This window comes from Podarcis liolepis (assembly GCF_965112155.1).
Source record: "Podarcis liolepis genome assembly, chromosome: 13".
NCBI classification, from domain to species: domain Eukaryota; kingdom Metazoa; phylum Chordata; class Lepidosauria; order Squamata; family Lacertidae; genus Podarcis; species Podarcis liolepis.
Window position 1 is genome coordinate 41,316,458 of NC_139573.1, and position 24,049 is coordinate 41,340,506.

Here is a 24,049-nt window from a genome sequence, read left to right on the forward strand (position 1 = left end):
TCCTTTGCCAAGGATTTCTTGGTTCGCAGCAAGAGTAAAGCCAACTTGGTGTGTAGGAGCTCAGTCTAGGTCATAGCTGTCAGCTTACAGATTTGAAAATAAGGGACCAGCAGCCTTGAAAATAAGGGATCAGCAGCCAAAATAAGGGATTTTAGTCAACCAGCAGCCCAACGAAGCCTCAAGCGGTGGTTCCCACAGCGCAGCAACCCGGCAAAGGGGATGCAGAAAGGGAAACCACCGTCACCTCTCTGCTGGGAAGCGCTGAGCAAAGGCGAGTCCCCAGGCAACGCGGCCAATTTGATTGGCACAAGGCATGCAAGCTCCACCCCCCAGTCATTCTTAGACTCCTTATTGGGTGAGCAACACAGCCAAGCAACGCAGTTGGAGCCTCCCTCCTCCCTGGCTGGCAGGCGGGGAGGGAGAGGAGCTGCTTCCTTTGAAACCCGGGAAATTTAAGGGACATCATCAATAAGGGACAGCAGCGGGACACAGCGCTGGGATAAGGGACTTTCCCGCCAAATAAGGGACCGTTGACAGCTATGGTCTAGGTAGATTCAGGCAGAGCTGACGGTGGAGAATTCAGTGTTTCGCATCTGGGACCTCTGCAAACACAACTTTAGGGTTACAAACTGCCCAGGGAGAACCAACAGACTGCCTAGGTGTGCCTTGAATATGTGCAGAAATCGCCTGCGAAACTTTTTCATAGCTTGGAGATAATGAGCTGTACTGGGTGCTAAGCGAGCTGCTGTTAAAAGCGCAACTACGGAGGTTGTTTCGAAAAGCTGGCAACCTTGATCTGTTAGGTTTATGCATCCATGTCCAGTGACAGCAACCCATGTGCAGAAATGGGATTCAGCCTATGGACCTGTTGAATCAGGGGAGAGGGTGAAAAATTCCAGATCCCTTTATGGCACACAGGTTTTGGATACCTGGATCCTTCTGCTGTGCTCATGGTTCCTTGAAGCGAGGTCTCGCATGGAATGGTAAAACGGGAATAAGAGATATTATTCTCCCTAATGTTTGTTGTGTGTTTCATCTTTTCCTGAAATCTCTGAAATGTGGCTCTCCTCTCTTAGCCCCTCCAAGTGTCCCTATTGTCCAGGGACAGTCCCAGACTTATAGATGCCATCCCGGTTTCTGATTTGATGCCGGAATATCCCGCTTTTCCTTAGAATGTCCCTATTTTCATTGGAGAAATGTTGGAGGGTATGGAGTTATGCAGTTCCTGAGCCCAGTAAGATAAGTAAATCTACAACCTTTAGAAGTTTTTTTTTAAAAAAATGTTTTAATGTTTTGTTTTTATATATGTTGGAAGCCGCCCAGAGTGGCTGGGGGAACCTAGCCAGATAGATGGGGTACAAACATATTACATTATTATTATTATTACTATTATTAAATAAATAGGGACACCCTTATTTTCATTGGGACACCCCAGTATTATTATTAAATAAATAGGGACATCCCTATTTTCATTGGGGAAATGTTGGAGGTCTGCCCCTCAGAATTGTTCCCAGGCTGTAGCTCTCACAGGCCCAATTATGCACCCTGACTCTTTTTGCCTGCCTTGAATATGCTACTGAACTCAGATCATGCCACCTATTTAGTAGGTTTGTTGGGGCCAATTATAATCATGACTGCTGAGGATTAAGGACTTCCTTGTCATGATAAGTTCCAGCACCTCCCCCCCCCCTAGAAAAATAGCACTGGTTTTCTCCAATTTCTTTCGATACCTCACTTATTTACTTTTAAAGTTACTTTCCCATTTATATCCCAGTTATTGAACAACTGTCCTCAAAGTGGCAGGTGTGTGTGTGTATACAGTGGTAACTTGGGTTACATACGCTTCAGGTTACAGATGCTTCAGGTGACAGACTCCGCTAACCCAGAAACAGTGCTTCAGGTTAAGAACTTTGCTTCCGGATGAGAACAGAAATCATGCTCCAGCGGCGCGGTGGCAGCAGGAGGCCCCATTAGCTAAAGTGGTGCTTCAGGTTAAGAACAGTTTCAGGTTAAGAACGGACCTCCGGAACGAATTAAGTACTTAACCCGAGGTACCACTGTATGTCTGTATATTAGTGTGGTATTATGCAGTTTTTCCTCCACCCACGCCAGGCTTGTGAGTTTTTCGCTGCCCACTCTTGGAGACAGCACACTGGGTTCCTTGGGCTTTTGATGTGCTCCAGCAAGCCGGCTCTTTATATTTTTATGCAGGCCACACCTTTCGCTCCAAAAGCACACTAGTGGGTGGTGATTATCAGTGTGGTGATCAGGACTCACCAGTGGGCCTTGGGCCACTTTCAGGTGGGTCTCAGTGCCTGTTGCCCCCGCGCTTGTCTGCCCTGCTCGCTAGCCTCTTGCTTGAACCAACGCCAGCACCAAAAATTCATTGCATACTGGTTAGAGGTGGCCGGGAGATGGAGATGTTCGTTGAAGAGGCCAGAAGGAAGGTTTCCTTCCTCTGAAGGGAAAGGTCTGGAGGAGGTGTTGAAGGGAATTAGAAAGAGGCGGATAGTTAATATATAATAAGAGTAGATAGAAATTAATCGTTACTTAAAACAAACTGGGAATAGAAAGGAAGATGACGAGGCGAAAGCTGTTATAGGAGGAAGAAGTGAACATAAAAGGACGAGGGAGGAAAGAAACGTAGGCATTTTGCAGGGGGGCGGGGAGAGACATAATAAGGTAGAGGATGAAAGGAGAATGGGAGAAGAAATCACGGGAGATGAGGAAAAAAAATTACTTTGAGAGGCATATAAGCGTGGGAGGAGAAAATTAGAAAAGGTCTCCTCCATTTAGAACCTCAGGCTCAGCAAATTCTGCAGAGTCACAATGGCCCCAGAGCAAATGCCTGTGCTTAACTTGAGGAAAGCTGAGCTGTGGAACTCCCTGCCACAGGAAAAAACGTTGTGGCAAAGAATCCGGCTCTTTTGATAGGGGGGATACCGTCAGAAAGTGAGGCCAGTTATTGCCCAACCTGGCCTCTACCTTCCACCATATTCTGACTATCTCTGCAGATAAATGTATGATATGGGTTGATTCCTCACGGTCAAAGGCCAGACTCCAGTTTCTGGAGCAGATTGTGGGAGCCTGGCAGCGGTAGCCTTAAATTTTATTTCCAGGTGGCAGAACAGACACTGAACGGCCCTGACCAGAGGGTTCCTTTTTCTGATCTCACTTGGTTGAGAATGGAAGGGCGGGAAAGCGGAGCACGGGGCACAAGAGCAATTTTTTTTTGGGGGGGAATCTTTAGTTCGCATCGGAGCCCCCACGCCTTTTGAGCTGAGAAAAAGGAGAAGAGGACTGCAGTATCTTTTATTAGCATCCGACTATTTCCCATAGCTGGGAATACTTTAGGTACCCTGAGTTCAAAAAAATCCGCCCCCCTCCTCTCCAGGTAGGGGAATTGCGGCAAAAAAGGCCCACCCCTTGGATTAGTTAACACAAGCCCTGCCTATCCCCTGCCACAAACCCACAGTTCAGAGCCGTGTGAAGTCTTGAATGATTGCGTGTTGCCTGCTCAAATTGTGAGCGCCCGCCTCGGTTTCTCCTTGCATGTGACTGAACAAGCCCCGTGACCCTCGGTTTCTTTTTGCAGAGATGACCCCCCCCTCACTTCCTTTATTTAAAGGTAAAGGTAAAGGGACCCCTGACCATTAGGTCCAGTCGTGACCGACTTTGGGGTTGCGGCGCTCATCTCGCTTTACTGGCCGAGGAAGCCGGCGTACAGCTTCCGGATCATGTGGCCAGCATGACTAAGCTGCTTCTGGCGAACCAGAGCAGTGCACGGAAACGCCGTTTACCTTCCCGCCGGAGCGGTACCTATTTATCTACTTGCACTTTGACGTGCTTTCGAACTGCTAGGTTGGCAGGAGCAGGGACCGAGCAACGGGAGCTCACCCCGTTGTGGGGATTTGAACCGCTGACCTTCTGATCGGCAAGTCCTAGGCTCTGTGGTTTAACCCACAGCGCTACCCGCCTCCCCCCCCCCCCCAAAAAAGCATACTGGTTAGCACCACCCAAATTTGATTAAATATCTTTCCCCATCCACTGACCACCCACCCGCGTCCCAAGATTGCAGCATTGGGGTTAGGCAAAAACCCTTCAAGGCGTGCCCATCCCTGCTAGGCTGGAAAAGTTGGCAAGCGTCGAATGTTCAGAGTTCAAAAGTGCCAGGGCTTCTTTTGCTTTTTCCAAGGGGGTTTGTTGTCTTTGCGCAATTCACCTCTTCTTCCTCTGAAAATACCAGTGCAGCCATTGGATGATGAAAGGCCAAGCCAGCAGGAAAAACCAGGTGCGAGGAGACAGCTGTGCAGGCCAACCTGGCGGTTCCTGGGGAACAAGAGAAGAGGGTGGGAGTAAAATCCTGGACTGGATTGAAGGGAAAGCACTGCGGAATGGCACCTGCTGCTGCTGCTGCTGCTTCCCAGGACGCAATAAGGAGTCCTGCTTTCTCTAACTGGTTTACATTATTCCAATTAACCAGTCAGGCGAGAATGCAAGTTTGAGTTGGTTAATAAATGGGAGAAATTGACCGAAGATTTGTTCATCGATCAGCGTATCCTTGCTGATTAACAGGTTGATGGCAAGCGGATCCAGGCAGGTGGGGCTGCTATTTAGGGTGGTCAGAAAAAACATTTTACACATGCCCAGAGGCACACTCTTCTTTGCGATTGCTTCCTGTGTTTCTGGTTTGGTTTTCTTTAATTAAGCCAACCCACTTAGATGCCTGGTTGCATCAAAGTGATAAAAGGCAGGGACCGCACTTAAGAAATACTTGCCACATACCTTTCCGTTGTGCGAGGAGGTTGGCCGACAAGGATTCGGCATCGACGTGTGACCCTGAAAGGCAGAAAAATCGCGATGAGGATCTAGAAGCCTGTACACTACCCCAATCTATGATCTTTTAAAGGGGTTTTCTAAGGCCAAAAAGAATATTATGTAAATATTTTTAAACGAAAAATAAAAGGATCCTTGGCAGTTTTGCACAAAGTTTCATAACTCACACTGCCTACCATTAATCTCTCCGTTCTTTCTCAGGATTATTGTCCATTTTTATTTTACCAAAATAAAAAAGTTGTGAATGGATACATTGCATTGTGAGCTTTTGTGGGGGTTTTCTGAATTGTTTTCTAATTTTCCACTAGTCTTTTCAGCTTCTTATGGAAATATTTTTCTCATGTTTCCTCCTCCTTATACTCGTATTTCAGCAGGGTTGAAGGGGGGCACACATAGGTGGCTGTACAAAAGTTTGACAGGATCAGTGCTTTTTTCTAGGGGGACACATACCCCTAAACATATTATGAATCTAAGTTTGGCCGCATTGAGGGGCAGTACAGTATTTCAATATGAGTAGGAAAATGAGAGTACAGTGGTGCCCCGCAAGACGAATGCCTCGCAAGACGGAAAACCCGCTAGGCAAAAGGGTTTTCCGTTTTGGAGGTGCTTCGCAAAACGAATTTCCTATGGGCTTGCTTCGCAAGACGACAATGTCTTGCGAGTTCCTGCTGGTTTTTCCCCCCTTCCCCCCTTTTTCTAAGCCGCTAAGCCGCTTATCAGCTGATCCGATCAGCAGATAAGCCGCTAAAAGCCGCTAATAGCGCTAATCCGCTAATCCGTCAATGGGCTTGCTTCGCAAGACGAAAAAACCGCTAGACGAAGAGAATCACAGAACGGATTCTTTTCGTCTTGCGAGGCACCACTGTACCCCTAAACATATTTTTTTTTAAGAAAAAAAGCACTGGAAAGGATCATTACAAGAATGATAACAGCAAAGCAACAAGATTATACTGTGCCCCCCCCCCCATGAAAAGAGACAAGCAAAAATGCAAGGTAATCTGGGTATAACAAATAAACTCGGAATAGATTCATCAAAAAACAACAACCCCACAGCTGAACCCCTCTGGACTGTGTCACAGCTAACACTGTCCCAAAGAATTTGTGTGGAACACAGTTAAGGCCATCTTCACGAAACAGCTGCACAATGAGGTTAAACAGATACAGGTCACAAACCATAAAATTCAGAATGGATAAATACGACTCTTGTTTCCTGCAACCGAAATATTTAACTCTTCTTATTGGTTCTAACTGAGTACAACTGCTATAGCACAAAACCTATATGGGTAGTAATGTGTCGCTCAGGGTTAAATAACCACTTCCCTGAGTTACTATCTCCATAACATGGAACCTTATAGTCAGAAAACCTTTGCCTAAAGATTCTGAAACTTTTAATTGGTGGGAAAGTTTCTCTATTAATAAAAGAACCCAGATCTTCTCCACTAGGGGGCTGTTTGAAGTTTCTAAAACTGGGCAGTCGGCTGCAAATAAGAGAGAATCATTAGCAGTTATTGATCCTATCGGCCAAAGATCATCAGCAAGGGGACAAAGGCAGGAGGTTGCAGAGCAGGGGTCAGCAAACTTTTTCAGCCGTGGGCCGGTCCATCATCCCTCAGACCATGTAGTGGGCCGGACTGTCTGTCTGTCTGTCTGTCTGTCTGTCTGTCTGTCTGTCTGTCTGTCTGTCTGTCTATCTATCTATCTATCTATCTATCTATCTATCTATCTATCTATCTATCTATCTATCTTTTGGGGGAGAAATGAACGAATTCCTATGCCTCACAAATAACCCAGAGATGCATTTGAAATAAAAGGACACATTCTACTCATGTAAAAAACACAGTGATTCCCGGACCATCTGTGGGCCAGATTTAGAAGGCGATTGGGCCCGATCCGGCCCCTGGGCCTTAGTTTACCTACCCCTGTTTCAGAGTCTAGCTGCAGAAGAAGGAGAAGAAGAAAAGAAGAGTTTGGATTTGATACCCCGCCTTTCACTGCCTTTAAGGAGTCTCATAGTGGCTAACATTCTCCTTTCCCTTCCTTCCCCACAACAAACACTCTGTGAGGTGAGTGGGGCTGAGAGACTTCAGAGAAGTGTGACTAGCCCAAGGTCACCCAGCAGCTGCATGTGGAGGAGCGGAGACGCGAACCCGGTTCCCCAGATTACGAGACTACCGCTCTTAACCACTACACCACACTGGCTCTCTGGCCACTGAGCAGGCCCTGTCTGGTGTCCTTGACAGATGCACCTCGGATGCCAGTGCAGCACAGAGGAGAATTTCTCCTAAAAATAATAATGCACAGACACCCTTGTATTGGCAAAAGTGATTTTGGTTTTAGGAAGTTCCTTGTTCCCAGATGTGTAGGAAGATGCACTGCCTGATGAGAGCTAGGGACTGTAAGTTTTTATACAATGCATCCACAATGCTTTGCAATATCTCAGAAAGCCCCCCCCCCCCCCAGCTGTGCTGAAAAATTAATGCATTTATTTATAAAAGAAATGAATGTGTCTCCCAACGTGCCTGGAAAGCTGCCTGGGATTCCAGGTAGCCGAGTCTCTCCATCACTTTCTTCATGTCCTCCTGCAAAGCTTGAATGGCGCTCATCACGTGCAGGTCAACGTCTTGCTGGATCACGCCACCCGCACTGCTGCCGAGACCCCTCTCTGTAACATGGGACAGGGAGAAAGAGATCAGAAGAGATATGACTTAAAGGGTAAGGTAAAGCTAAAGGGACCTCTGACCATTAAGGTCCAGTCATGGCCGACTCTGGGGTTGCGGCGCTCATCTCACTTTACTGGCCGAGGGAGCCGGCGTACAGCTTCCGGATCATGTGGCCAGCATGACCAAGCTGCTTCTGGCGAACCAGAGCAGCGCACGGAAACACCGTTTACCTTCCCGCCGGAGTGGTACCTATTTATCTACTTGCACTTTGACGTGCTTTTGAACTGCTAGGTTGGCAGGAGCAGGGACCAAGCAATGGGAGCTCACCCCGTCGTGGGGATTCGAACCGCCGACCTTCTGATCGGCAAGTCCTAGGCTCTGTGGTTTAACCCACAGCGCCACCCGCATCCCTGACTTAAAGGGGTGGAACCTTAAAAGGCAGCGGCGCTCAAATATAATCCCAGAAGCGGGAGTTGATTTCTAAAGCGAGAGCTCCCAGGCCTTGGAAGTCACACCCATTTCAGATCTACACCGGTGAGTGGGTGGTGGTGGTCAGGGAAAGGATTAAATCCTCTTGTGGATCCGGAATTGCTTAAGCGCTCCGCTCCTGCTTGCAGGTTTCCCATGAGCTTCTGGAAGGCCACTTGTGAGATGGGCCGCTGACCTGATCGGCAGGCTCTCCTTATTATGTTCTTATTCAGGGGTCAGCAACCTTTTTCAGCTGTGGGCCGGACCACCGTCCCTCAGGCCATGTGGTGGACCGGACTATATTTTGAAAGAAAAAAACAACGAATTCCTATGCCCCACAAACCACCCAGAGATGCATTTTAAACAAAAGCACACATTCTAGTCATGTAAAAACACCAGGCAGGCCCCACAAATAACCCAGAGATGCATTTTAAATAAAAGGACACATTCTTCTCATGTAAAAGCATGCTGATTCGCGGGCCGGATTTAGAAGGCGATTGGGGCACATCTGGGCCCTGGGCCTTAGGTTGCCTACCCCTGTTCTTAATGGTAGTGGTGTCTAGATTAGAGGAAGGAACATGAGATAACTGGGGGGAATCCACTTGATTGTAGCCTTTTTCTTTTATCAGAGTCACTCCCCTCCTTTGAAAGCTACCAGGGCTTTCCATTGCATCAGAGCTGGACCTCAGTGAATGATGGGAGTGGAGATGCTCCTTCAGGTATACTGGGCCAAGGCCATTTAGGGCAGGCCTAGGCAAACTCAGCCCTCCAGATGTTTTGGGATTACAACTCTCATCATCCCTAGCTAACAGGACCAGTGGTCAGGGATGATGGGAACTGTAGCCTCAAAACATCTGGAGGGTCGAGTTTGCCTATGCCTGGTTTAGGGCTTTAAAGGTCAGCACCAACACTTTGAATTGTGCATGGAAACAGTTGCATGCAGAAGATTTCAGGTTTGGTGCTGCCGCCTCTAGTTAAAAGAATGTCTGAGAGCATCCCTGAAGAGTCACTACCAGTTAGTGCAGGAAGCAGTCTGACTCAGTGTGTGCTTAGCTTGCACATTCACCTTCTCAGAGACCACTCATCAAGGTCAGGAGGTTTTCTCCATTGCCCCAGTTCTGGGGTTTCTTCATTTTTCACAGGGGGCATCAAGAATTGTCTCATCAGAGACACAACGGTGAATGGTGTCAGGCCAGCACCGCTTGCCGCTCTCCCCTATTTCTTGTTTCTGCAAACAAGACAACATCTATTCTGAGCATATGCAAAGGCTGGGCAAAAAGGGCCTATGCTAGGCAGCACAAAACCCCACTGGAAAAGTTAGGCCAAACTTCAGAGAGGAACACAGAAGGAGAAGAGGGACTGGGGAATCGGTGCAGGCAAGACGTATGACCCGTCCATGCTTTGCAGCCCTATCTTCACAGGTCTGTTACTAATTAACCTCTGAGCAGAAGAGAAGAATATTCCAAGATAGTAGAGAGCTGCTATGGAGGGGGTGGATGGGAAAGCACACAGGATATTTCAGGGCTCTCAGAAAAAAAATATCATGAGGCGAGGCTAGAATCCATGCTGCCTGTCTTAAGCAATTTTATCGTGGGCAGCAAATCTTGGCTCCTGGGCAGCAACCTTTCTAGAAGCACTCCAAGTAAATTTCCTTCAGCGATTATTTTTTTAGGGTGGTACAGTCAAACCTCAGTTCCTGAACAGCTCTGTTTTGGAACGTTTCGGCTCCCGAACGCCGAAAACCTGGAAGTAAATGCTCTGGTTTTCGAATGTTTTTGGGAAGCTGAACATCCGACGTGGCTTCCATTTGAGTGCTGGAAGCTCCTGCAACCAATCGGAAGCCGCGCCTCGGTTGTCAAATGTTTTGGAAGCCGAACGGGCTTCCGGAACTGATTACGTTCAGCAACCGAGGTTTGACTGTACCACGTTGTCCCAAGGTAGTGAATGGCCTAGAACAGCTCTTTGATCCCTCTGTACCATGTGTATGCCTGTCACTATTTTGGAGACAGTTCCTTTTGTCACTACAGGCGTTTTTTATTTTCTATTTTAAAAGGCCAGATAAATTGTCACTTTATATGGCATTAATCGTGTGAGTGGCCCTTGCGGGTTTGTTTTCCTTTACCAAGAAACAGCCAAAATGCAACACAGGAAGCGTATCAAAACATGGCAAATTTGATGCGACTCCTGTTCAATTTATTAGCTAGACATACAGTAATGAGAAAGGGACGTGGGTGGCGCTGTGGGTTAAACCACAGAGCCTAGGGCTTGCCGATCGGAAGGTCGGCAGTTCGAATCCCTGCGACGGGGTGAGCTCCCGTTGCTCAGTCCCTGCTCCTGCCAACCTAGCAGTTCGAAAGCACGTCAAAGTGCAAGTAGATAAATAGGTACCGCTCCAGCGGGAAGGTAAATGGCGTTCTTGTGTGCTGCTCTGGTTTGCCATAAGCGGCTTAGTCATGCTGGCCACATGACCTGTACACCAGCTCCCTCAGCCAATAAAGCGAGATGAGCGATGCCACCCCAGAGTCAGTCACGACTGGACATAATGGTCAGGGGTCCTTTTACCTTATGGTAATGAGACTATGGCTAGGCCCCCATTGGTGTGGATATATATTCAATTGCATCTTAAGTGACTTGGGAGCGTCCATAACATTTTGTTTGCTATTAAGTGGGCTCCACGTACACCCAACTCCGTAACCTGGAATTTTGAATGACTGGCATTTTCAGTTGTGTTTGTTATCGTGGTTATGTTTTTTGGAATGTCAATAAAACTTTTTAAACAAAATTGCCATGGGGGGAAGGGGCTGGCCTCCATTGGAAGCACAACACTGGGTGAGGTGGCTTTAACCCTTTGTCATAATCCAGATCAAGTCTCTCCTCTACGCCCCCCACCCCGCAAAATGGGGGCTTCCCTCCTGGGCTAATAGAAGACCCAAGATGTGTGTGACCAGGCTTTGTATCACAGTAGGAGACAAATGGATTAAAGTTAGTTTAAACAGTTTTACAGAACCCTATATGCGGGATGCGGATGGTGCTGTGGGTTAAACCACAGAGCCTAGGACTTGCTGATCAGAAGGTCAGGCAGTTCGAATCCCCGTGGCGGGGTGAGCTCCCGTTGCTCGGTCCCTGCTCCTGCCAACCTAGCAGTTCGAAAGCACGTCAAAGTGCAAGTAGATAAATAGGTGCCGTTCCGGCGGGAAGGTAAACGGCGTTTCTGTGCGCTGCTCTGGTTCGCCAGAAGCTGCTTAGTCATGCTGGCCACATGGCCCGGAAGCTGTACGCCGGCTCCCTCGGCCAATAAAGCAAGATGAGCGCCACAACCCCAGAGTCGGCCACAACTGGACCTAATGGTCAGGGGTCCCTTTACCTTTATAATGCCCTCCTGGTCAGAGAACGAGATGCCCCTTTTCCTGCCTTCTGCTCCCATCGCTTGCCTTTCTCTCAAAATGTTTGTTTCTGTTATGTTGGCAATTGTACAGCCCCGACTCTCCTGGCACATCTGCCGTTTCTTCATAGCAAAAACTCCTGCTTCCTACCAGATCCGGGACATTGCTTCACAGACTTATCTCAGGATCAAACTGAATTAATTACACTGGGGCTTGTTTGCACTCGCAGATCAGAAAATGGCCTTTCCTTGCCAACAGTGCAAGCTGCAATGATCCTTCAACATCAACTTCGTTGGACTGGTCATGTTGTGATTATCGTCGTCCAAAGCAACTACTCTATTCCGAACTTAAAAATGGAAAGCGTAATGCCGGTGGTCAACAATAGAGCAGGGCTCAGCAAACTTTTTCAGCAGGGGGCCAGTCCACTGTCCCTCAGACCTTGTGGGCGGCCGGACTGTATTTTGAAAAATAAATAAATGAACGAATTCCTATGCCCCACAAATAACCCAGAGATGCATTTTAAATAAAAGCACACATTCTACTCATGTAAAAACACGCTGATTCCCAGACCATCTGCGGGCCAGATTTAGAAGGTGATTGGGCCGGATCCATCCCCCGGGCCTCAGTTTGCCTACCCATGACAATAGAGGTTCAAAGACTCAAGCAAAATATAAAAAAATGTAGTATAAACTCCGACAACTGGGAAACACTGGCCTGCGAGTGCTCCAGTTGGAGATCAGCCTTTACCAAAGGTGTCGTGGGCTTTGAAGACACTCGAACTCAGGTCAAAAGGGAGAAACACGCTAAGAGGAAGGCACGCTCGGCAAACCCTCATTGTGATCAACTCCCGCCCGGAAACCTGTGTCCCCACTGTGGAAGGGAGTGTGGATCCAGAATTGGCCTCCACAGTCACTTTCACACTCACTGTTAAAACCATGTTTACGGAAGACAATCTTACTCGGCTACGAGCGATCGCCAAAGAAGAAGAAAGAAGAAGAAAACTGAATTATTCAAGGACCTGCATTGGACCTGTCTCCCCCTGTGTGTTTTTAAGTCAAAACGTTAGTCTCGCGTCTATACCTTCCCTGGTTGAAGATGCTGAAGTCTTCTCTCCACTCTGAATATTGTTCAGGGGGAGGTTTTGCATGGCTGATAGCCTCCTATCCTGTGGGGGAAACGAGAGAGGAATTGAAATTGTATGGGCATGCCAAGACTGCTTTTTTCCCATTCCTGGCTCCATTCCATTTTAACCGTCATGGCTTCCTCCAACAGATCTCGGGACAGTGGAGGTGCTGGTTGTTCACTGTAACATAATGATCAAGCCTTCCTTCCGCAGAACTACAATTCCCAGGGTTCCCTGGGGAGATGGAAGGATTGTACCCCGAGGGACTGTTTCCACTAATAGCTCTGAGCTGGATGTCATAATAAAGTTTTAGAGCTGTTGTGACTTGAATTACGGCAAAGCAAGAAGGCTCAATGGGCAGGGCTGTTCCGGTTTCCTAACAGTGTTGGCAAATGAAAGCCATTTCATTCTGCGCTAGGAAAGTATACCAAAGGTCAGACGTTAAGATGATGCATCGTGTTCCATTATTTTAAGACTAATGGAAAGTATTGCGTTGTCTCTTGTTCTTTGCAGATTTGACCTTCCTTAGGTGAATTAATGTATATGTGTGTGAGTTAACCCACCAAGCTATTTACACAAAGCCAGATGGGCCAGTTATATATAATAAAATTGCTGTTGTTGCTGGAGTTTCGTTTCAGTTTTATCAATATTCCCAAGTCTGCAAACTTTGCCTCAATACACATAAATCAGTATATTTTGTAAAAGTTTTTTTGGGGCGGGCAAATCTTACCATAATTTTTTTTTATATAAAAAAAATAGCTACTTCCTTCAAAGCGGCTCTGGTTTGATTTAGCAGCTCAGTACATGATTGCCCATCTCAATGAGGAGATTAAACTCATTTTCTTTTTTAGTATTCTAAGTTGTATGTTTTAAAATAGAGTTGTAAATTCTTCTTGATTTTACTGTTTTAACTTTGGTAAACTGCTTTGAGGCTGGGTTGTGGTTGTTGTTTTTTTCACAACTGTGCAGTGTATAATTTTTATCAAATTAATGTAATCAATTAATTAACAAGAGCATGTTCATAGCAAAAGAAAATCTAGATCAGATCTATCAAAAAGTAAGGAGAAGGCTCATCGTTAACTTCACAATTACCTCCCACCCCATTAGTCATCATCACCTGATCGGGTTCCCCGGGTTCCAGGCTGTCAAAGAAGACCTCGCTCTCCGAATCGCTGGGCACATGGAAGCTCTTGCTTTCCTTGTCTGCATAGCCTAGCCAGCGAGATAAAGAGTTATGGCTCAGAAACGGAAGGACAGATAGGAGTTTGTGCAAGCCGTCATATATTGAAGTACAGTGGTACCCTGGGATGTGAATGGGATCCATTCCGGAGCCCCGTTCACATCCTGAACATAACGTAAGATGCGACAGCGCATCTGCGCATGTGCGGGCCGTGTTTCACCGCTTCCGCGCATGCGCGTTATTTTGACCGTCTGCGCATGTGCGAACGGCGAGACCCGGAAGTAACATGCTCTGTTACTTCCGGGTTGCCGCGGAGCGCAACCCAAACGCACTCATACTGAAGCGTATTTATCCTGAGGTATGACTGTATCCGAATGCCCAGATGTTACACACACACACACTATTATTATTTGCATTAATCTATAAACAAATTCAGTATCTTTATAGGGGTTCTTCTGATGCCTGGACTTCCCCCCACTCCTCTCCCTGGTTTTCAATACAGTGGTACCTCAGGTTACATATGCTTCAGGTTACATACACTTCAGGTTACAGACTCTGCTAACCCAGAAATAATGCTTCAGGTTAAGAACTTTGCTGCAGGATGAGAACAGAAATCGTGCTCCAGCGGTGCAGCGGCAGCAGGAGGCCCCATTAGCTAAAGTGGTGCTTCAGATTAAGAACAGTTTCAGGTTAAGAACAGACCTCTGGAACGAATTAATTACTTAATCCGAGGTACCACTGGAATTATCTCTTCTCTTTTCTGTGTCTAAATACTTTTATACAATCTATTAGATCTCTTTTTTAATACCCTTTATCAAATTATATTACAAGTGCTAATCCAATCCTGCTAACGTTTTTAAGTCTTTACGTTTTTAAGTGTTTACTATAAAGTTAATCCATTCTTTTTTACATTTATTGTCCTCTTGGTGTCTAATTCAGATGCTTGGAAGCTGTGGCTGGATGGTTATGTGGGAGCCGGTTGAAGTTAAATCCTTCGAAGACAGAGGTCCTCTGGTTGGGACGGGACGATATGGGATTGAGGGGGCAACTCCCATCTCTTGCAGGGGCGCAATTAGTGCCAGCACCGTCCGTTAAGAGTTTGGGTGTAATCTTCGATACCTCCCTCTCCATGGAGGCGCAGATTGCAGCTATAACAAAGGCGGCATTTTTTCATCTCCGCCAAGCTAAGCAGTTGGCTCCTTACCTCTCTCGCCCTGACCTAGCCACTGTGATCCACGCGACGGTCACCTCCAGACTGGATTATTGTAACTCGCTCTACGTGGGGCTGCCCTTGAGACTGACCCAGAATGCCGCAGCGAGACTCCTTACGGGGTCTTCGCTGCGAGATCACATTCATCCGGTGCTATACCAGCTGCACTGGCTCCCGGTGGAGTACAGGATCAGGTTTAAGGTGCTGGTTTTAACCTTCAAAGCCCTATACGGCCTAGGACCCTCGTACCTACGGGACCGCCTCTCCTGGTATGCCCCACAGAGGAACTTACGGTCTTCAAATAAAAACACCTTGAAGGTCCCAGGCCACAGAGAGGTTAGGCTGGCCTCAACTAGAGCCAGGGCTTTTTCGGCTGCGGCTCCAACCTGGTGGAACGCTCTGTCACAAGAGACAAGGGCCCTGCAGGACTTGATATCTTTCCGCAGGGCCTGCAAGACACAGCTGTTCCACCAGGCCTTTGGTCAGGGCGCAGCCTGACTCCCTCCTTTGGCAATCTTTACAAAACTTTAGTTTATGGTTGCCATCAATTTTGATTTTAATTAATTTTTATAATGTTTTTATAATGTTGCACTACTTTAGTGTTGTTAGCCGCCCTGAGCCCGGCTTCGGCTGGGGAGGGTGGGATATAAATAAAATTTATTATTATTATTTATTATTAATATTCCCGGTCAATGTCCAGATGTGAAAAGAGCTCGGGCGCCTCCGTCCTTTGTTCTCAATATCTGACCCATGATAGATAAAAGGCCAAGAAAACCAGGTGTGCATATTCTGATCACATCCTCAAATGTGTGCTAAATCCAAAACCAAGGTGCTTCGTATTTCTTTCATGCTATAGTGGGTTTCTCACACACACACACACACACACACACACACTGAACTGGGTTTATTCTGTAACACTGTCGCAGAAGGTTTTGGATCTGGGCTGCGTAGCAACTCAGATTCAACATTTCATCTGATTTGCAAAACAGAAGAACAAAGAGCTTAGCTTTGATCCCACTGCTTAGGCTATGAGCAGCTCATGAAGGCTCAAGAATCAAGCTGTCCTTCAGTGAATCAAGGAAAAGGCACCTAACTTAGATCTGGGTTTCCCAAGCTTAGGTCTCTAGCTGTTTTTGGACTATGATGATGATGATAATTTATTATTTATTCCCTGCCCATCTGGCTGGGTTTCCCCAGCCACTCTGGGCGGCTCCCAACAGAATATTAAAAACACGATAAAACATCAAACATTAAAAACTTCCCTAAAGAGGGCTGCCTTCAGATGTCTTCTAAAAGTCAGACACAGTGGTACCTTGGGTTACATATGCTTCAGGTTACACACTCCGCTAACCTAGAAATAGTGCTTCAGGTTAAGAACAGAAATCAGGCTCCGGCAGCGTGGCAGCAGCAGAAGGCCCCATTAGCTAAAGTGGTGCTTCAGGTTAAGAACAGTTTCAGGTTAAGTACGGACCTCCGGAACGAATTAAGTACTTAACCCGAGGTACCACTGTAGTTGTTTACTTCCTTGATATCTGATGGGAGGGCTTTCCACAGGGCGGGCGGAACTACTGAGAAGGCCCTCTGCCTGGTTCCCTATAACCTCACTTCTCGCAGCAAGGGAGCCGCCAGAAGGCCCTCGGAGGTGGACCTCAGTGTCTGGGCTGAACGATGGGGGTGGAGACGCTCCTTCAGGTCTACTGGGCCGAGGCCATTTAGGGCTTTAAAGCTCAGCACCAACACTTTGATTTGTGCTCGGAAACGTACTGGGAGCCAATGAAGGTCTTTCAGGACCGGTGTTAGGTGGTCTCGGCGGCCACTCCCAGTCACCATCATCCCTAGCTAGAAGGTCAAGGATGATGGTGACTGGGAGAAACCCTGACTTAGATGCTGCCACTCCCAAATCAACCACTTGTTGCTCAAAGTGGGAATATGAACCAGTTTGGGCTCTGTCCATACTTGAACCCTAAACTGATTTTAAAACTGGTTTAACCGACATTGCTTCTCTAGACACCTGGCTTTGTTTTCTTTCCTTAAAGCAGAGCTACAAATTTGCACATCGAGATCCTTACCGCCACCGCAGGTTATGTCAAAATACACCCACAATAATAATAAGAAAGAGAACCTCTCCTTCCTAATTAAATTAGATGCTGCAGTCTGCTCAGAGTTCATAAAGATGCATGGTGTCCTGCAGGAATTGCTGAAGGATTAAAGCACTTTCTCTGCACACATCCCACCTGCCATCAGGATAGGTATTTGGCTAGAATATCTGTAAATCTTGCCTGTTTGATTGCACTCTCCGTGTTCTGGTGGGATGTTCTCAGCCGGTCCCCTTAAAGCATAGCTGTCAACTTACAGATTTGAAAATAAGGGACCAGCAGCCTTGAAAATAAGGGACCAGCAACCAAAATAAGGGACCTGCAGCCTCACCTGTTCCAGGCACTCCAGTCTTCCTGTCCTCCTGGTCAAACTCATGCTGGGTAGCTTCGAGAACACTGTCCAACCAACTTTGTAACCAGAGGTTCAACTGAATAGAATCTGAATCACATGCACCACAAGGCCTGTGCAGCCTCAACTTAAGATGGCTCCCCGGCCTGGCTTTGCACTGCAAAGTTTGCAGCAGCACATGCAACAAAATGGCGCCCAGCATTCAAAAAACCCCTCAGCTTGCATTAACTAGCCACACACAAGGCATACAAGCTCCAGCCCCCAGTCTTTCTTAGACTTCTTATTGGGTGAGCCAAGCAACACAGTTGGAACCTCCCTCCTCCCTGGCCGACAGGGAGGGAGGGAGAGGAACTGCTTCCTTTGAAATTTAAGGGACATCTATCAATAAGGGACAGCTGTGGGACATGGCACTGGAATAAGGGACTGTCCCTTCAAATAAGGGACACTTGACAGCTATGCCTTAAAGAGCCGTTGTGGAGCGGGGCAGACTCAGAGCCTGTTTTCACTACAAAGAGAAGGGAATGTCCATCAAATTTGCCCATAAGGTCTGGATTATCTCTTACAAACCTCTGCAGCCTTTTCAAGACCTTTGATGCCATCTTTTCATTTAAACCCGAGAGCATCAGCACCTTAAAGTTCGCTGGCTACAACGCAAATAACGGCACCCGTTTTCTGACCTCAGAAATTCCCAAGGCCATCTCAAGATTTTAAGGTGATGACCACAACAGACCGCTTTTGAGTGTCCACCCAATTATTTCCATCAAAGTAGGGTTACCTAGGGGACGTGGGTGGCGCTGTGGGTTAAACAACAGAGCCTAGAACTTGCCGATCGGAAGGTCGGCGGTTCGAATCCCCACGACGGGGTGAGCTCCCGTTGCTCGGTCCCTGCTCCTGCCCACCTAGCAGTTCGAAAGCACGTCAAAGTGCAAGTAGATAAATAGGTACCGCTCTAGCGGGAAGGTAAACGGCATTTCCGTGCGCTGCTCTGGTTTGCCAGAAGCGGCTTAGTCATGCTGGCCACATGACCCGGAAGCTGTACACCGGCTCCCTCGACCAATAAAACGAGATGAGCGCCGCAACTCCAGAGTCGGTCATAACTGGACCTAATGGTCAGGGGTCCCTTTACCTTCAGGGTCACCTAACACCAACCACAACCACCTGTCAAAATGGCCTATGGGGTAGGATGGATTAGGTTAAGGTCCAGACCCCAAGAAGCATCTGACCTCAGAGGAGATGACCTCTGCATTTCTGAATGAGTTACTCTCCAGGGTAAACCGCTTCCACTCCAACCAGGACAGGTGATGTTTGTTTGTGACTGAACGAGTCACAATACCTTGATACGGCAGACCTACCCACCCTTGAATTAAAGCCATTTACAGTAGTGGTGCAGAACCTGTAGCCCTCAAGGTGGTCTCGAACTCAACTCCCATCGGCCCCAGCCAACATGGGCAACAGTCGGGAATATCGGGAGCTGTAGTCCGGAATGTTCTGGAGGTCCACAGGTACCCCCCCCCCCCCCGGTTTAAAGGATCAAATGTCCGGAGTAGTGAAGCATTCGGAGATATAGCAAGCAGTCTCTTCTGCAGATCATTTTGAGCTCATAGGAGCCTTTGATTCTTTAAATTCATTCATTTCCTATGGCACAACCAGCAATGACAAGCACACATAAAAGGTAAAGGGACCCCTGACCATTAGGTCCAGTCGTGGCCGACTCTGGGGTTGCAGCGCTCATCTCGCTTTATTGGCCGAGGGAGCCGGCGTACAGTTTCCAGGTCATGTGGCCAGCATGACTAAGCCGCTTCTGGCGAACCAGAGCAGCGCATGGAAATGCCGTTTACCTTCCCACCGGAGCAGTACCTATTTATCTACTTGAACTTTGACATGCTTTCGAACTGCTAGGTTGGCAGGAGCAGGGACCGAGCAATGGGAACTCACCCCGTCGCAGGGATTCGAACCGCCGACCTTCTGATCGGCAAGTCCTAGACTCTATGGTTTAACCCACAGCGCCATACAGTTTTGGAAATATTGCCTGTTCTTTTAGCCATTGTTTGAGCTTGCCCGGCCCCTGCTGAAGTCAGGCTAGTGTACCTTTTGCACAAACAGGGGCAAGCTCTCACCAGGGATATCCCCATAAGCATTGACAAGAGAACCAGGATAATTCCACAAAACTACTTCTCTTTCATAGTCTGTGGGTCTGGACACACACTTGTTGTTTCCAAGGGCCTTCTCTAGGAGCTGCCAGTGCCTTTGGTGTGGGGGTGGAACAGGAGGGCAATAAAAAAGGGAATCTGCCTGTTTCTCCCACCATCTTGATTACAATGGACTTTGCAGTCAATGAATACGATCAACTTCCCCTAAGGCCTAAGATAAAGGAGCTGAAGTTCAATAAAAACTGGATTAGCATTCCTGGGAGGCTTGTCAACTAAAGCGTAACTCGGATTTGAGGGTGTTGGCTACAAATCCGGCTAAAATATTTAATCTACCACCAAATGACAGGCTCCATATAAAAGGCCCAGGAAGAGCAACCTGGTTTTTCTGCGGGGCTAGATCAGGGTTTCCCAAACTTGGGCCTCCAACTGCTTTTGGACTACAATTCCCATCATCCCTGACCACTGGTCCTGATGATGGGAGTTGTAGTCCAAAAACAGCTGGAGACCCAAATTTGGGAAACCTAGAGCTAGATGAAACTGTTAGCTCAGATGGCCTGTCTGGGGTGCCGTGAATAGGTAGACGGTGCTGATGTCTACGGCACAGTCCATTAGGAAGTTCTTTTGCACAAGCTTTGCTGAAACAAATGGGCGTCCATTCCAGCATCAGATACCAGAATCCCTGGGCAGCTGCAGTGGTCCCAGAGATGAGGGCGCTGATGGCTGTCTCAAGCTCCCTGTACCCGGTGGGTTTGTAAGCCGCCATTTAAATTTCCCACAATGCTCCTGCTGTAAAGTGCCACCCTGGGGCATTTTGGGAAATTTAAAACCGCGGCTTTGAACAGTCTGCTGCTCCATGCAAGCCCACAGCCAAGGGTCCACCAACATAGTAGAGGGAGCGCCGATGGGCACTTTTTGACCGTGAAGCTAACCCCGTTGGCAGCGCTGTTATCTCCACCCAGGCAGCAACAGGGCTTCTGTTTACACTGTAAGAAGAGTGATAACAGCTGGGAGGTGGGCCAGATCTTTTTGATGGGGGTGGGGAAGTCAAAAGTGCTCTACAGAAGAGTTGCGCATGCCAAGATTTTAGAATGAAACGGGCAAGGGGAGGGGAAGCTCCTGATATGATTCTCACACAATATAGACTAAAATCCAAACCCCTTCCACTGTCCCAAGTTTCCCTGCTTTGCCCTTCCCATCTGTTATGTACTGAGTTGAATAGGACCCAAAATGCAGCAGTCTGATTGGTCCTAGAACAATAGGATTCAGAATGCAGCAGTCTGATTGGTCCCAGAACAATGCAGCAGTATGATTGGTCCACAGGAGCCACCCAATCCAGCTCCTGGTGGAAGTGAATCCACAATCCTGATTGGCCTACAGGAGAATCCCGGAATTAACCAATCACGTGCAGCCCATTGTGTAAATAATGTATATAAAGCAGATATTTTGGAGGAACATCCATTCCTCCTCACCACTACGAGCTGAATAAAGAGCATGAAATCCACTCTCGATTCCAAGTATATTTCACCATCTTTGGGAGGAAAAAACAAGGCCGGGAGGGAAGTGTCAGGGAACTGACATCGGAGGGAGAGCGAAGGGGAGGCTCCCAGCAGCAGGGGGAGAAACAGCTCAGTAGAGGGGGAAGCCAATCAGCGCAACACCAGGGATAAAGGGGGCAGACGGGGGAATTGGAGAGAGGGCTCCAGGACTCTTCACTGGACATCTGTGAGGAGAGCCCAGGTCCTCCGCTACCCACGCCTTCCCTGCGCAGAAGACTCCCGCACAGTGAGAGGAGGAGGAGACTGGGTGTTAAACAACTTTTATGTTGGAAGAGGTTCAAGAAACGCCCACTGACGGATTCTGCCAGTGACTGAGGCAGCCACGATGAGAAGGGGCTGTGCAGTCAGAAAGGTTTAACAAGGCAAATTAACCGAGAAAGGCACCAGCTTACGCACGAGTAACTCATACCTATTACAGGAAGTTATTCAGAGAAGGAAACCCATGAATCGCAAGTCATCTTTTTTCCCTCTCCCTGCCGAGAAAAATCCTGCAGCAAAGTTGGGGGTGGGGGTTGTCTCTACTGCCCAAACCCTAAGCAGGTCCAAGCAGGTTGGAGTGTTTCTCTCCCAGCTGATGAATGCAAATTTGTACTTGAGAAATTTCAGGGAGGGACAAGGATTAGCTGAGATTAGGGATCCTTTTTCCTACAGTTGTATGGCTAGGGAAAGCAGGTCATCCAGCCAAGACTCCCTCTCTGCGAGGCTCCACTCTCAAACACGCTGAACAAGCTCTCTACAGAAAAGACACACTTTACGGAGGCCAGATTAGATGGAAGCACCTGCAAAGCTCGCAGAGGCTGTGTCCAAGAGGAGCTAGGGAGGTGACTTCTACATTTTTATTTTAAAAACTGTGGTCTTGAAGCACACATCATAATAGCTGGAGAACCCACATACCCCTCTGTCACCACTAATGGACGTACCTGTTTTCCTCTTGAAGAAGGAGTCAGGGGGCCTGGGCATATCGTGTATCACTTCGTAGAGGGGTTCGAAGTATACAAACATGTCCTCCGACGACTCATCCAACGGCACGGTGTTGATGACCTGCCAAAAAGTCCTAGAGAGGATCCCGGGTGGTACAAGAACATTCCCTGGGATCCAGCGACCAGTCTGTTTGAACCTGATGCTGCAGCAATGTTGAAGTCTGGACCTAACTTTCCCCCCGGATCGTGGACCACCGAGAGTCCCACACAAGAGACTCTCAAGCAAATTATCTTGCAGAAGTGTAAATCTGACCCCTTCTCACTTGGATTTATTTTACAAATTGCCAGTGGAGTACGCTGCTGCATTTAGAGGATTCAAAGCAGAACTCAGCCGATGTCTTATCAGGAAGTCTAAACATCAGGCCTGGTGGGTTTGTGCATTTTAAAGCATCTCTCAGGGATCTCAGCTGTACAGTGGTGCCTCGCAAGACGAAAATAATCCGTTCTGTGATTCTCTTCGTCTAGCGGTTTTTTCGTCTTGCGAAGCAAGCCCATTGACGGATTAGCAGATTAGCACTATTAGCGCTATTAGCGGCTTTTAGCGGCTTATCTGCTGATCGGATCAGCTGATAAGCGGCTTAGAAAAAAGGGGGGGAAAGGGAAAAAACCCCGCAGGAACTCGCAAGGCATTGTCGTCTTGCGAAGCAAGCCCATAGGAAATTTGTTTTGCGAAGCACCTCCAAAACGGAAAACCCTTTCGTCTAGCGGGTTTTCCGTCTTGCGAGGCATTCGTCTTGCGGGGCACCACTGTACTTTCAGTTTGAATCTCACAAACATCTGACACGTTGAATCTCACAAACATCTGACACGTTTTAAAACGGCACAAAACCCGCTGGGTTCCTTCATGCTGAACTCCTTCATTTCAGAGCCAAAGGCTCTCCGAAATCCCCTACCCACAGTGATTTGTTCAAGCCCAAACCCTGAGGTGCCTTCCTTGCCATTTCTGCCGTTGAATCGCTGTTAGGGTTGAGCTTCAGCCTACTCATATCTCATTGTAAGGAGTTTCCATGGCGACCCACCAGGCAGACCAGGCCTGAATGAGGAGGGTGTTCCCCATTTCCTACCTTCTGAGCAGCCTTCTTCATCTCGGCAATATAAGCTGCCATGGCTTCCATTTTGGTCATCTTCCCCAATCTGTTCCATGCATCCCTGCCAAAAAGCCAAACATAACTTCTTACCTGGGGGGACAGGTGCTTAATTTTGGGAAAGAAAGATGCCAAGAGTTCACACCGGCCTGAAAGTCAGGTCCTCTGAATTAGCAGCCCTCTATTATTCTTGCGATTGTTGACAAAGTCTATGCATAACTCACGAGTATTTTTACTTCTCGTTTTGATTAATTTTAAACATTCACTTTCCCATACAGTGGTACCTCAGGTTAAGAACTTAATTCGTTCTGGAGATCCGTTCTTAACCTGAAACTGTTCTTAACCTGAGGTACCACTTTAGCTAATGGGGCCTCCCGCTGCCGCCACACCGCCGGAGCACGATTTCTGTTCTCACCCTGAAGCAAAGTACTTAACCCGAGGTACTATTTCTGGGTTAGCGGAGTCTGTAACCTGAAGCGTCTGTAACCTGAAGCGTATGTAACCCGAAGTACCACTGTATGTCCCAAACAGCGCACACACACACACACACACACACACACACACACGGCATGATAGCTCAGTTGGTAGAGCATGAGGCTCTTAATCTCAGGGTTGTGGGTTCAAAGCCCCATGTTGGGTGAAAGATTCCTGAATTGGAGGGGGTTGGACTAGATGCCCAGGGTGCCTTCTACCTCTATGATTCTAAGAATTCTATGTCAGTTTGCATTTCTTAGTGCAGAAAGTATTGATCTGATGTGTAGAGATCTTCCCTATTCTAATAAATTCAAGAGGATTCTGGAAGCTTCTCTGTGTTAAAGAAGCAAGAAGGTTCATGATGTTTGGGTTATCCCTTCAGAGAAGCTGAGTACAGCTGATTTAAACTGGTTCTCTTATCTCTTTCTGTGAAGGTCATGCTGACTATAAAAGTAAGGCCAGAAGGAGACTGAGTTTCACTTTCTCTTTCTATGTCTTT

The 24,049-nt window shown here is 47.6% G+C and overlaps 1 protein-coding gene and 1 long non-coding RNA gene across 2 annotated transcripts in view; one reads left to right on the plus strand and one right to left on the minus strand.

Annotated features, from left to right (window-relative positions):
* Positions 1-3,985, plus strand: LOC310690834. Its single transcript, XR_014518179.1, has 2 exons — positions 1-2,247; positions 2,281-3,985. It is a non-coding gene; the product is annotated as an uncharacterized lncRNA (long non-coding RNA).
* Positions 3,299-24,049, minus strand: part of ACBD4 (acyl-CoA binding domain containing 4) — a 27,968-nt gene continuing 7,217 nt past the window's right edge. The window contains exons 4-10 of the mRNA XM_083470229.1: positions 23,056-23,140; positions 21,932-22,052; positions 13,588-13,682; positions 12,428-12,512; positions 7,356-7,498; positions 4,786-4,839; positions 3,299-4,329 (exon numbers count right to left, since the gene is read on the minus strand). Of these exons, the coding sequence (XP_083326355.1) occupies positions 4,219-4,329; positions 4,786-4,839; positions 7,356-7,498; positions 12,428-12,512; positions 13,588-13,682; positions 21,932-22,052; positions 23,056-23,140 (694 nt within the window). The 3' untranslated portion in view covers positions 3,299-4,218. The remainder of the gene's footprint in view (positions 4,330-4,785; positions 4,840-7,355; positions 7,499-12,427; positions 12,513-13,587; positions 13,683-21,931; positions 22,053-23,055; positions 23,141-24,049) is intronic.